The 14,697-nt window shown below is 37.3% G+C and overlaps 1 protein-coding gene across 1 annotated transcript in view; it reads left to right on the forward strand.

Moving 5' to 3' along the window:
• Dytn (dystrotelin) overlaps positions 1–14,697 on the forward strand; it is a 62,539-nt gene that overhangs the window by 46,636 nt on the left and 1,206 nt on the right. The window contains 3 exon segments of the mRNA XM_013520662.1: positions 1,667–1,737; positions 5,842–6,001; positions 7,974–8,454. Of these exon segments, the coding sequence (XP_013376116.1) occupies positions 1,667–1,737; positions 5,842–6,001; positions 7,974–8,454 (712 nt within the window).

Raw genomic sequence — 14,697 nt, forward strand, 5'->3', positions numbered from 1 at the left:
GAGACATGCTGTACTTTTTTGTTTGACAGAAATTGCTCTAAACTTTTTGAATGGATTCAGGACATCAGGGCAGCCCTGAAAGGACATGCACGAAAGAAGGACTTCCAGAACTGCTTCAGAGAGTGGCAAGAATGACGGGACATGAGTGTTGGAAATGAGGGGGAGTAATCTCAGGGAATTTAGTGGCAATTTGTCTTTTACAGCAATACAGTTTTTAATTCTTTATTTAAGGATTCACCATATTTTTACCACATATTATATATAGTATATTTCTTTTTTATTTAAAATACTTTATACAAGTAAAACAGAAGTATATCTCATAAGAAGTTTAAATCTATTAAGCTAAACGCTTTTTGGCCATAAATCCTCTTTTTAAAATTGTCATAGTCATCATCATCATCATCATCATCATTATCTTCTGCATGCTTTCTTTTTCAGCCATAAATCCTAACCCAGATCCAGTCCTTAGTTCCCCAGAGATAATCTGTTTGAGACAGGGGGGACAAATGAGTGTTACCTACTAAGCTGAAGCCTTGAGAACCTTGCACATGTATTAAAAAAAATCTATGGAATTCTATTCACTGTGTCAATGCTTTTAATTTTCAAAAATTGTAAACAGCCTAATATTGAGACTAACTTAATAAACTATGATATCTGTTCTATGACTATATCAAGGTAAATCCATATGCACAAACATCATATGCTTCTTGTTTACAGAGAAGTACACCATATGATAATATTGATGTAACAATATTTGCAGATTTTTATATTAGTACAGACTCATTGATTGGAAGACTAGGCTGAGCATGTCAAGCTGTTTGAGTACTACTTAAATGAAGAGGCAGACAGGGACCGTTCACTGAGAGGTCACAAAGGGCTCACACCGCCTAGAAAATGAGACTTTTAGTTTGCGTACCACCAAGTTACTTTTTCCTGCTGTTCTTCCCTTGAGGCCGTTCCTATGGAACAGTGCCGCGGAGGTGGCCAGTGCCTCTGCAGAGCACTTGTAAGCAGGGAAGGAGGCTGCAGAGTCCAGTCACTGCTGCTTGTGAATGTCGAATAATGAGATCCGCTCTCCCATCCGAACAGTGGGAGCCAGGCCGGGACACTGTGCTCTAGAAGTCTGGGTCTGGCCGGGTCAGCTTGGTACAAGCCCTCGGGGTGCCATTCAGGGAGCTGACTTTGGCGTGAGAGGTTTGGTGGGGAAATCCTAAGTAAGAGCCATGCCAACTGTCACTAACTCAACAGACTTGGCTAATTCTCTAAGTAGGAAGCAATGCAAAGAAAATAAAATTAAAGTAGAAGGTGGAAGAAAGTAAGTGAAAGACATCCTAAGCCAAGGGAAAGAAAACGACCCAGTTGCTTTTAGTAGATGTTTTTAGGGAAAGGGATGTTCACAGAGGCAAACTAACTTGAGCAAAAGATTGTTTTCACCTAATTTTTGAAATCATGAAACTGTTTTCTGTGTTTTCACTTGTTTGGTGTAAATAAACTGTGTATATACCTGCATCATTGTTAGTAGACATACACCAAAACATCAGCTGCTCTGTTGAAATACACTGTACTTTTACAAGAAACATCATTATCACATTCTGATGGTAGATTTTTAGGAATGTGAGTGACGTTCAAACCAAAAACTCATTTTCCGTATTTCTTGCTTATCTAGACCGTGGTCAGCATTAGGAATGAACTGTGGAGGACTCGTGAATCCATTAATGCTCTCCAGAGAGAAAGAAGGTGAGAATGGTGAGTGATACACTCACAAATGCTGTCAGCGAAACAGATCAGGAGCACTTTCCTTAGGTTTTATAGAAAAATTTTCTGCAAAGATTTTACTTTTTTAATTTGGAAGAAATTCTTCAAGCAGAGAAGTCCTATGCTCCCATTATTAAGGTAAAAGGGAAATTTGACTCTACTTGAGTAGGGAGGCATACTAAAAATCATGTCACTACTTATAGCAAGATTTACTTTTGATAACGTGAACTTATTCCTTGAAAGCTAGCTAAGCATTTTCAGTAACGTTTTGATTCTTCCATATGTTGATTTAAGCATATAAACAGATGTTTTTATATTTTGCCAGTTTCTACAAAAATCAGTATACTTTCTTCAGAAGCATCTAACTTTTCACCAGGTTTATGTGGTTGATTGGAAATCTACCATCTTTTTTTGTGTGTTTCAGGGAGCAAACCCTTCCTTCAGCCTGTGTCTCCTCTTGTCATTCCTTTAGAATAGAGAATTTCTGGCTGTCAATCAGCGCTTTCTCCTCCGAGAAGTTCTGTGCCTTCAGGCACAATCCTTGGATAGAGGCTCAATAAATTAACAATTCCTTGGGCTGGGGATATAGCTCAGCAGCACAGTGCCTGCTTGGCAAGCGCAAGGTCGTGAGTTCAATCCCTGGTACTGGAAAAACAAACAAACAAACAAAAATAATAATAATAAATTAACAATTCCATATGTATACATAGGGATATATTTCATAATCTAAATGAATGAAAATTCTATGGTAACTCACAAAAAGCTGCTCAACAAATACTTTTAAAGTGCCTAAATAACTTATATTTTAAAAATAATTCTAATCATCTTCATGGAGTAAGGAAAAGAAATTAAAAACAAAGTTAAAGAAAGTGGTATTGGGGCAATCCACTTTCCAAGCCTCCTTCTGTCCCTCTCAGACTGAAGCTTTCTTTCCGTCCACAAATTCTTCCTACTCTTAAAAAAAGAAATAAAGTGGTACTAAAAGGCCATTTTGAAACTTAAAGTGTAGAAACAGAAAGGAATTTTTGAAATGTACTGTTTAAAACTTAATTTTTCAGTAACTGTTTAAAACTGATTCCTTCAAATTAAAGTATTCCCTTTCATACAATCCATATCTACCACATATACTGTTGGTGTCCTAAGAAAGAATAAGCATAGCACTGATTAATAAATGAAACACAAAGTGAAGGGGCCTCCTTATGCATGGCTGCACTATCATTTTTATCAATCTTGGATAAATTTGTAGATGGCATAGCCTGTCAACTCTCTGTGTGACAAGATACAAAGGTATAGATAACCATTTGACTGACAATTTGAGATCAGTAAGATTTCATACGGTGGAATGATTAACAAAGACCAAATTTTAAGACATTACAGAGAAGTCCTACAGCTGTAGGTCCACGTTCATGACTAGTGTGAAAAACACCTAAGATATATAATGCAATGTCAAGTTCAGTAACAGCCAGCATTGTGTCACTGATTATTTCAAAAAACAACACAGTCTTATACAATACTGACAGAAAGTATATCATTCAATTGCTGGTTGCTTATTTGTGATTCTGTACTGTGTGTGGGACTCATCAAGGGAAGTCGTGCTTCAATGCTCTGTTCCTGACTAGCTTGCCTTGTGGACATCTGGGTTCCTTTTAAAAGCCTAGGGTGGTTCAGGTTGCTTTGCTCCAGAAAGCTGAAACACATATAAAGATATAAAAGTTTGGAAAGCAGATTTCAGGTCATCTGGGTGGAATTATTTCTCAGATAATCTGAGTTGTTTATTAATAGTAGATATTTGCCTAGAAAGAAGTGGACTCCTAGCTGCTGGAAATATTTGCATCAAATGAATCGTGTTCACTAGAAACACTCCATGAAAATCTCTTCTTTATAAAAAACAGCTTTCTTATAAAGAAAGAAAGGATTAAACCACATAGTATCATCCTCAAACAATACTCATGGCCCTGCTAGTGGTACCAAAATTTAGTCCTACAGGTCTGAAGACTGTAGGAAGTTGGGACCCCATAGTTTATTTGGTAGGTTCCCATACTGTACACTAATGCCAAATTTTACTATTCAGTGGTGGGAAGTTATCAGGATAAAGACTTGTCTAAAAGTTTATAAACAAAAACTTCTATATTTTGTACTTTTGCTTTGCCATCTTTCATGAGGTCTTTAGTGTAGCATAACCCAAAAGTGGACTGAACTATACAATGATAAGGCCTTGGAGAAAGCTTCTGCAAGGGTTTGTGGTTGTTTATATTGTTTTCCTTGGTAGTTACTTGCTTTCCTGTGTTTTATGTCTGTTATATTTGGTTAATAGTTAATGTTACATATAATAGCAAATGTTGAATATATTATAGGTAACTGACAAAGATCTTCCTTCATAGCGTTGAACTTGAATGTCTCGGTAACTGACAAAGTCTTCCTTGGAGGATTCCAACAGTGTTGGTTTAAATGGCTGAAAGGACTATTAAAGTTATTGGAATGTGTTTTTAAAAATCAGAATGAGAAAGAATCGGATCTCTGATAGGGATCTACTTACTTTATCCTGGAATGTGGGTGGTTGGGGCCCGAGTTTTCTTAGCTGTTTGAGCATGGTGGATTAGCCAAAAAGGAAATGATGTGGGCAGTAGAGAACATGCAGACAGAGAGAGAGACTGTCATTAGTCGGGTCAAAGCAGGCACAACACTTTAGGTATGGAGGGCACTGTCTGCAAAGGCCCATGAGAACATTTCTTTATTGTCAGTTATATAACACTGGGCTGACTCCTTTATTTATACTCATCATATTGACACATCCAACACTGCAATTGCAATTAAACATGTTAGCATCAGATTCATGCTTCACCCGGGTGGCTGAAAGTTTCAGGGCTATCATTTCAGAGATACTGGTTTGGATGGAACCCCCAACTGCATTCCAAGACCTCTCTAAGCATTGTAACAATTGGGAAATTCAAAGGTGTTAACCTTGAGAAATGTTTCATTTCACAACAGAAAACCGGTATCCATAAATTCTACAAAAATGTGGTCAGCATGGATTAAAGAATAAAGATTATCTTCAGACAATTTAAGTTGTATATCTACTATATAACAGAGACTATTTTAGGCCAATGCCCTGAAGACATGATAATAAATAAAACAGGAAAAATTTTCTAGAATCAAGAGACAGTAAGCAAAAAACAAATTGAGTAACATAAGTAAAATGATGAGTAAAACATGCAGTATGTCACACAGTATGACTGTCCAGAAGATTAAAGGCTGGAGCCCTTTATCTTCTGGACAAAATCTAAGCTCCCTTTAAGCTCCTAGCAATTAGACTTGATGAGCCATGGAGACAAAGCAAGAAAGGAAAGGGGCAGGTACTTCAGAGTAAGGCTGAGGCTCTGGTTTGTAATTGTTTTGTATGGGGTCAGAAAGACCTCACTGAAGGTAAACGTGTTAGCAAGGACTTGAAGGCACAAGGCAGTGAGTCAAGGGAGAATCAGGGAGAAACCAAGAGCTCTTGGGGCTGAAGGGCAGTGAGTAAGCAAGAAAAAGCAGATGAGACCAGGTAGGGAAGAAGGCTCGGCTACCTCGTTGCGCTTGCCTGCCTCTGGAAGGGATTCCATTTGCTCTAAAAGAGAAGGGGGGGCACTGAGGATTTAGAGCAAAGGAAGCACATGGTTGCTAGGTTCATTCTTTAACCAGTGAACACCTAGACAGGAAGAGAAACCAAAGCAGACCCACAGCTCACAAACTGTATGCTTGCTCCTTCCCTGTGGTCTGGACGAAGTGTTTGGTGTTTAGCCACGCAGGCTGAGTCACTCTTCTCCATGGAGTGCTTCTACACAAAAGAATGGCGGGTACAGCCAATATTATTTGGGTAGCTGGTGAAAGAACATTGTCAAAAGTAATCGAAAGTGTGCCAATAAGATCTTCAGTGAAGTTGCATACATAATAGACCCAAAGGGTAGCTGGACATGTGAAGAAACCATTAGAACAGAACTGATCCAGTTAGACAGTAGTCAAGGACCTGCTGACATCTTGGCAGGGCTCCAGGCAGAGTGCTGGGCTCTTGCCCTTCCATACCACTCAAACCTCTTCTCTTTTCAGGCTCCTTAAAATGCAGTTAAATGAATACAAAGACAAGTTGCGAGCAATATATACCTTCCAGGAGGAAAAAAGTTGCAGATTTGAGACAAAGATTCAGGAACTCACAAGCAACCAGAATAGTCTATGGTCCAAGCTACAGCAGATGCGACAAGATGTACAGGTACAAAATATAGGAGACATTGGGTCTATGAATGGCTTGGAAGTCTAAGCTCAAGTCCTCTAGCAGAGGCAGGCTGCAGCCCAAAGCCTCATGCCTCATCGAATGGGCCTCTTCTTATGCCACTTCCTCTCCATACCCGGATTTCTTCCACCTCTACGCTCCACATTATGTGCTTCCCCTTCCTGAAGTTGGCACTATAGAAAGACAGCAGGATTAGTACCATTTAGAAGCAACAGATTGAGGGCAAAGCAGTTCTGCACAGCACTGTTCTTTAACCTCTTGGTCTCAGCATCCCTTATACATTCTTAAAAATTTGGGGGCCCTCAAGGAGCTTTTGTTTCTGTAGGTTATATCTGTTGCTGTTTACTATACTCAAAATTAAAACTACAAAGTGTTTAAGATATATTCATTAACTAACTGAAAAATAAAAATAAACTCATCGTATATATAATACTTTAAAATAATAACTATATTTTTTAAAACAAAGTGATATTATTTTATGTTTTTTTATAAATCTCTTTAATATGTAGCTTAATAAAAGATGGCTAAATTTACAGATTGCTTTGGTAATCAATCTGTGGTAAGACTTTTTGAGTGAAGGGTAAGAAACTGCAAACCCACATAGGTTTGCAGTTGAAAAAATAAGTGTATTTTCATAGCCTTTCATGGGACTGTGAATACTTTTCTTTGATACTACATTAAAACATAATAAAAATAATTTCTTAAAAGATAGTTGCAGTATAAATATAAAGCCTTAATATTTCATTGTTTAATTAAAATACAGTTTTCTAGTGTGCTCTTTAAAAAAATTCCCTGAGCATGTTTTTTATTAAACAACATACACTAGTCATATGGAAAATATTGGCTCACTGAGCTGTGCTGTACTTCCTAGGGCTCTCATTTCATTACACAGAATCCAGAGAAATTCACATTCATTAATGTCACCAGTAATTCCATTAGAAAAGTGTTCAAGAATTGGAAAGCTATCAAGCTCCCGGTGGCAGATCCAAGTTTTCCAAAATTCTAATTTTTTCTTGAAAGCTTAAGTGTTATAATTGACAACAATGCAGTTCATTGTTTTCCTTGTAAGACATTCTTGATTTGTTCAGTTTTGAAAAGATATTTGCCAGATGCCCAAGTCTGAATAGTCATATTCTATCAATCAGTCTTCTTTTGGCACGGGAGGCAACGTTTGCACTGCAGTATGCATTTGAAGTGTTTTATGTATGACCTTTTCCCTCACACACAATATTTAAAAGGCATAGCTTATTCTTAAGAAAACTAAGAACTTGTGCTATTCCATCAAAGATATCTTTAAGTGCAACTGCCTTTTTTCTAACTTGGTAGTGTATGATGGTGTGCTGACGCTGGCTTGATCCCTGCTAAGGCACCCATAGCCACACTTATTGTGGATTTTATACCAGCATTCCAAGTGTCAATGCAATGAACACTCCAATATATCAAAGAATCATTATGTAAATAATTTTACTTCACTAATCCCTAAAGGAGTGTCAGGAATTCCCAGGACTAGGGTTCAAACTTTGAGAACTGTGCTTAACATGGACCACACCCTAGATTTTATACCTCTGGGTTATTGTAAATCCTAACAACACACCTATTAGACAGATTATTATGAATATTTTATTGTGATAATTTTTATCTCTCATCCAGTACATGCTTATGTTTTGAGAAATTCCTTGGAACATTTTTAGAATCTGAGCTTTTTAGAATTTAGATTTTTCTTCCAAATTTATTGTGATTGTACCCTGTAATTTTTTTACAACCTGAGATAATCCAATCTTTTAGAGAGTTTTAGATCTGTGTGGAATTAACAGCATAAAATAAAATGAATAATATATTTAGAGAAAAGGAACTATGTCACATTAGTACCTTCTGTTGGAATATTAAAATTTGAAGCATTTGTGAAAGAGGTAAATATTACTTTTTCATTAATAAGGTTTTCTTCACACAGGCAATGTTGCAGCCACTCCATCCTTTGTCTTCCTGCCAACATATGGTGTCCAAGGTTGATTGTTCTTCAATGGATCAGTTTTGGAAGGGAAGAGATTCTTATCATATCAAGAATGGCACTCAGGATGGTCCAGCTTGGAATCCTCTTCCTAACCCTGCCCTGGTTGACAGAAGCCAAGCAAATGAAGACCATGCTCCTCCAGATTCAGAATCACCAGCAACCATGGTGCAAACCACCAGCGCACAAAGCTACACACAAAAGATACCAAAGAAAATCCTCAGCTCCCTGCCCAGTTATCAACAGGGGCTTCTTCAAGACAAGCCCCAAATTTCTCCCGCTGAAATGAGCAGCACTGCTCTGGCATCAGCGGGAAAGGAAGTGGTGGTTAACGTTGCAGGAAGAAAGGATGAGCTGGAGGAACAGGAACTACAGGAGCTACTGTCAAAACTCATGGGAGCATTCAATCCAGAAAGGCCATCAGGTAAGGTTTTCAGCCAGGGAAGCAGTTCTGGCCAGGAATTTGGGCTGCCTTTTAAAAACCTATTAGCCCTTGGGGCTGGGGATTTAGCTCAGCGGCAAAAGCGCCTGCCTGGCAAGCGCAAGGTCGTGAGTTCGGTTCCCGGTACCAGAGAAAAACCAAAAAAAAAAAAAAAAAAAAACCTATTAGCCGAGTGGCTCCAGTTTAGTGTAGAACAGAGTTCCGAATCTTTGGGATATCCGTGGCATCTCTGAACCTGCTTCCCAATATTGACTTATATGTAGAATTACTGTGAGCGTTAAAGATGATGAACCATGCAAGTCTTTAGTACATGGCACATATTAATCATTATATAAACACTTATTGCAATTATTATTTTCAGTAACTTTAAATCATATACAACTGGGTAGCCCAATGTCACCACTTAAAAGTAGGGACAGTAATGCTGTTCCCTTTATAAAGGATAATTGATTTAGGTTTCTGTATTATAAGTAGCATTGTCATATTTAGAAGCTTATTGTTGAGCTTATCATACTCAGAATTCATTGCTGAATTCTTAAGAGCTTTTTAAAAATCCTTTACTATAGTTATTTCTCATGTTGTGGAGTAATATCTTATTTCTAGCTAAAATATGCCTATATCCTTTAGAGAAATTTAAAGATTTTTTATGTTGGAGACTTGTGATTTATCTAGGTTTCTGTGACAGATTGAAGAATAATATTCTCTTGTGTTTCTGCATTCTCAGAGGAGGGCTGAATATATTTCTGAGTTGGTATATTTAGTTTTCTAAGGCTGCCATACAAGGTACCATAGACTAAGTGACCTAAAGCCCCACCCCCCACAAAAAGGAAGTAGGAGAAAAAAGAGGAGGAAGACAAATAGGAAGGAGGGAGAGGTAGAGGAAGAGAACGGGCCTGGACACCTGTTGATGGCTACATTCTACCTGTGTGTTTATATGTTCTTCCTTCTATGTACATTTTGTCCATATATCTTTTTCTGTTCAGCCATATTGAAATAGCATCCATCCTAATAAATTTGTACAATTTCAAATTTCAAATCTAATTTCAAATTAGTTCTCTCTTTAAAGATATTGCTGCCACATACAGCCACATTCAGAGATGCTGGAGTTAAGACTTCAGTGTATGAGTTGATGAGAGACACAATTCAGGCCCTGACAACTGGAGAGCTATAAGCCAGGCACATAATAATGTCAGTTATACAGAAATTAACAGAGCCAAATCAATGAAATAATTTATTTGGTGATTCTAAAAAGCTCTCCAGTAAATGAAATTGGAGTTATAACCTCAGTATTAGAAGAAACACTTTCACAGAGATGCCAGAAGCATGCTCAGACAGCGGAGACAGAGAGGATGAGAACTCCTTGTTCCCGATTCTTAAACCAGCATAAAATTTCACCCACTGTATTTCCATCTAAACATCCTGGGGACTATGATGAGTATTCGAAGCTAAGTCAATATCCACTTGACTTTTTAAGGAAAATTTCACTTAAAAAGTGGGCATGATGACAAAGTTTTGTAGTCTTTGATGCTTTTATCGTGCTTTTATTTTTTTAGTTGTTTTTGCAACTGACCTGATGAAAGCTTCCGATTTCTCAAACTGTTTTGGGCCAACCTTCATAAATGTAGTCATAATAATGTACACTTCAGGTTCCTAATAAGTTGAATCTATTACTCCTATTTGGAAGACAATATCACAACATTTGTCCAGTTTAATACCTAAGGGTAAAAGATTCATGTGTATTTTAAGTGACTTATCAAGTTCTATGTATATGAATATATCTATATCCATCTATACAGGAATCACTATACCACTAAGAGGAAAATCATAACAGAGGAAAGTATATTTCTAAACTCAGATGATGTGAATTCAGAAAAGTATGATGAATAATATACATTAATGTATAAATAAACAAGTAGTATTACTCAGCCTTGTACAATTTTAAAAATATCCCTCAAAAATTCACCTGTTTCCATTCATAATTGCAACAGAATCACTGAGGTGCTTTAGTATGCATTATTATATAAACATGCTTCTGATATTAGCAAGAAGATACTCATCCCCTCTTTTTGTTATTATAACAGTCTTTATTTTGTAATAACATTTAAATTTTAAGTATTATTTCTCTTATGCTAGCATTCTTTATTCTGAGCCTTTAATCATAAGACATAAGAATTTGTGTTAATCTCCATAGCTGCTGTTTTGTATTTTCTATCACTCGTCATTCAAATACTTCCAATTAAATTTGGGTCCTTTCTTAATCTCATATTGATGATCCTGTTTTCAAACTCCACTTAGCCACTGACAATGTAGATTATAAAAATATATTCCTTAATTTATACACAGTTTATGCTGCTTATCAGAATTATAACAGACTTAATCATAGCCAGAAGTATCATCACAACCACATTTATGAAGATGTGGAAAAGGAAACAAGCTAAAATAAGGCCTATTTATCTGACTCTATCAGGGAAGTGACAGATAACAACAGGGTGTTTGTGTTCATTTTATGCTCCCAGGTTTTTCTTAATTGAAGATTGTTGGGAAAATTAGAAGTATCTGTTGTCTGTGATACGCTAAGATTTACCCAGAGTGTCAATATATCAGTCCAGCATGGTGATTATCCTAGGAGATGACTGCTCTTTTGGATGGTGCTTTGCTAAGACGCCTCCACATTTTGCAAATTAAAATGACCTTTACGTTACTTAAAGGCTTAACTGTTTTAAAACAGCAAACCTGATTATCATTTTTGGGCAGTTCTTGACATCAATTGAATAGAATTAGTCAGCAACATGATCTAAGATAATGGGATTTCAAGAGACTATGAGAGCTTAATGGAAAAGAGAAAGTTATATATAAGGAGTTCCCCAAAACTCTTTCAAATCTAAATGTTGAATTGAAAATCATTATCAAATATTTTGTTTAAAAGTTGTAGTAAAGAAATCATATTTGAAAATGTATTTAATACTCTTTGTTCCTGTGGTAAAGGACAAATTTATCTTTTTTTTGACTTAATAAATTGTTCACTTTCCATTTGAGACTGAAATTTCCCACGTATGTCTCCTAAATTATTTTTCTCAGCTGCTGTCCTGTGGGGCACCTGGCCAGGAGTGACCTGACTGATTACACTCAGGACAAAAGCGCATAGGCTCTACGAGGAATGACTGGTTAAACTATGGGGCAAAAGCACATAAGCTGTGTGAGAATTGAATGGTTAAGTAAGAAGTTTAGATAAGTGAAGCATGTTGTGCCTGCTATTGTCCTTCCCCTTTCCACAAGAAAAACTGCTTAGCCTTGAGACAGTGCCTGTCCCAAACTACTTTTTCTCTTCTTTTTTCTCTTACACTGATATTCTGAATAAAAGCCAGAGAGTTCTCAACATCATGGCTTTTTCTTCTCTCAGTGTCTCCCAGAGGGCTGGGTGCTCTTGGTTGAGAAATAGCCCCTCTGGGTCTCTCAGTGGATTGAACTAGGTCTGGTCTCCAAGGAATCTTTTTCATCCTCTACCCCCGCCCGTGGTTGCTCACAGCAACACTTTCCCTTCCCTTTTTGGTATCCACTTGCCACGTTCTGTTTTAGTGATGACAAGGGAAGGTGGGAGGAGGGTGGCAGGATTAGAGCAGCATGGCCTGAGAAGGACGGTAGACTGGACTAGCATGAAAACACTCCCTATAGCTCCTCCCCCAGGTTAGCGCCAAGCATGCATACAAATAAACCCAAAGTCCCAGCTTCCCAGGAAGGAAACAGACGGACAATGTACCCACAATTCTGACTCTTCAGAGGCTGTCGCAGAGACTGGCTTGTGCATACCTGGCTCCGAGTACTGACAGGACCCATCGTACTCCACATGCCTAAAGGCTATGAAGAACAAAGGTGGCAACAGGAACAACACGAAGGCTTGAGAGGCTCTCAAAAACCTCTCACCAGACTGAGCCTCTTTTTCTGTGTGGCAAGAAATGAAGCATGCATAGGAGAGTGCATGAAGAGGAGAGGCAGCTTTTTCTTTCCTACTGTGTTGACCAGCACATAGAGTAAAGAAAGCTGAAGCAGGGGCAAGGGTCCAAACAAAGGAATAAGAGAGACCCAGAAACGGACCCTTGTGGAAAACTGGCTTATGAATTACCTGACAGAGAACTCAAAATAACTATCATCAAGATGCTCAATGAAATCAGGAGGACAATGTCTAAAAAAAAAAAAAAAAGAGAATTTCAACAAACAAAAAACTTTAATAGAACCAAACAGAAATTTTAGAGACAAAAGTACAATAATTTAAATGAAAACCTCAATAGAAAGACTCAACAACAATGTAGAATCAAGCAGAAGAAAGATTCCACAAACTGAAAGGGGGAGTATATGAAATTATCCAGTCAGAGGAGAAGAAGGGAAAAGAGAGGAGAAAGTGGGGGCCGGGGATGTAGCTCAGTGGCACAAGTGCCTGCCTAGCAAGCGCAACATCCTGAGCTTGATTCCCAGTATCAAAAAAAAAAAAAAAAATAGAGGAGAAAGTGGAATGAACTCATGCAATGTTGCAAAACAGACCGATGTGTGCATTATGGGAAGTCTAATTGCAAAAGAGAGAGAGAAAGATCAAAAAGCTTATGCAAAGAAATAATGAACAAAATTATCAGATCTGGGGAAGAAAATGACGAATTAGATCAAGAAAACCCAACAGACCCTGTATTAGCACTCAAAGAAATTCACATAAAGACAAATTATAACCAAATTTTCCATAGTAAAACACAAAAGCGAATTTTGAAAGTGACAAAAGAAAAGTGAGTTATCCCTCATAAAACCACATCAGCAGAAGTCCTTCAGGCCGAAAGAAGGTGAATATTGAAAGTATTAAAAGAAAAAACTGCCAACCAAAAATCTTTTGCACAAAAAGTAATTCGTGGAGGTGAAGATACTAGAGACAAATCAGAATACCATGATACTTAAACAGTGTAAGTCACTTTTCATTCTAATATAAAGTTAGAAGAGAAGATAACTGTAACTGTTAAAATGTTCATGAATATACAAGCAAAAAAATCTTACATTGATTTTCATGAGTATACAAACAAAAAGATCTTACATTGATTTTTCCTTTTCAAAAGTGGTTAGGCGGGAGTAATGCAGGAGCATTCCTGCTATGTTCCTCGTCATCCCAGGTAACTGGTTTGTACCACAGCAGGATGCAGCAATGATGAGCACTTAGTTAACAAAAATGATGTAGTCTTTTCTCAGCCTCTCTACACCCATGAAGAGTTTGGTGTGATACTGAGCTACAGTATCTGGTATTTTAATGAAGGAAGGAAACATTTTCCATTGCTTCCCTCTAAGTCACTGTAGAAGTATGGCAGAGGTCAATCCCCACTCTAGATGCCATTGTGGAAATAAGCACCTGCTCCTGGGCCCACTGATGGCCCACAACGGATCCATGTGACCCCCTGTGGTGGGCCATGTGTCTCTCCTGCTGGCTGGATCAGGACCTGGCCAGCACCCCTCTCCCAGGGGGGATGCTCTGCACTTTTGTGTTCTAACACAGCTTGCAGACTATTTTTTAAAAGTAAGATTAAAAATTGAAAAATACATAAAATTTATTTAGAAGAGATATTTGCATTCATTAGAGTTGTTTAAAAGGAGACTGAATTAATATTTTATGTAAAGATTTTGTTACACTATGGGAAATTATATTATTCTCAATTGTAAAAAAAAGTATTTCTTTTTTAAATAAACTTTATTAAGGTAAAAAATGATATAAATTTTATATCACTAACAAAATGTGATCCAGGTAGTAAAAGTGATTATCAAAATTGTTATCAGCTTAAAGAAAAAGACTGCTACCACTATGTTATTTGACGTAAACCTCTTGGTAAACATATACACACAAAATACCTATAGAAGATATACAAAATAATGAAGGTATTACAGTGCAAAAAAACAGTGAATAGAAAGAAATATAGGAAAAGAGAAAAAGAGACACAAAAGAACCATAAGACACAAGTCAACTAACATATTTCAAAATGATTCTTCCTTTCCAATAATTATTCTAAATGTAAATAGATCAAAAGAGTTGTTAAATGAATTAACAAAAAACAAGATCCAACTATATACTGTATCCAGCTGTAGTGTCTGTAAATGACTCACTTTGGATTCAAGGACACAGAGGATGAAAGTAAGACACTGAGCACAGTCATTTTTTAGTGCTGCATAGTATCTTGGGGTATAAACGTAGGTACTATTATTAAC

The sequence above is a fragment of the Chinchilla lanigera genome, unplaced genomic scaffold, assembly GCF_000276665.1.
Source record: "Chinchilla lanigera isolate Chin_1 unplaced genomic scaffold, ChiLan1.0 scaffold00056, whole genome shotgun sequence".
NCBI classification, from domain to species: domain Eukaryota; kingdom Metazoa; phylum Chordata; class Mammalia; order Rodentia; family Chinchillidae; genus Chinchilla; species Chinchilla lanigera.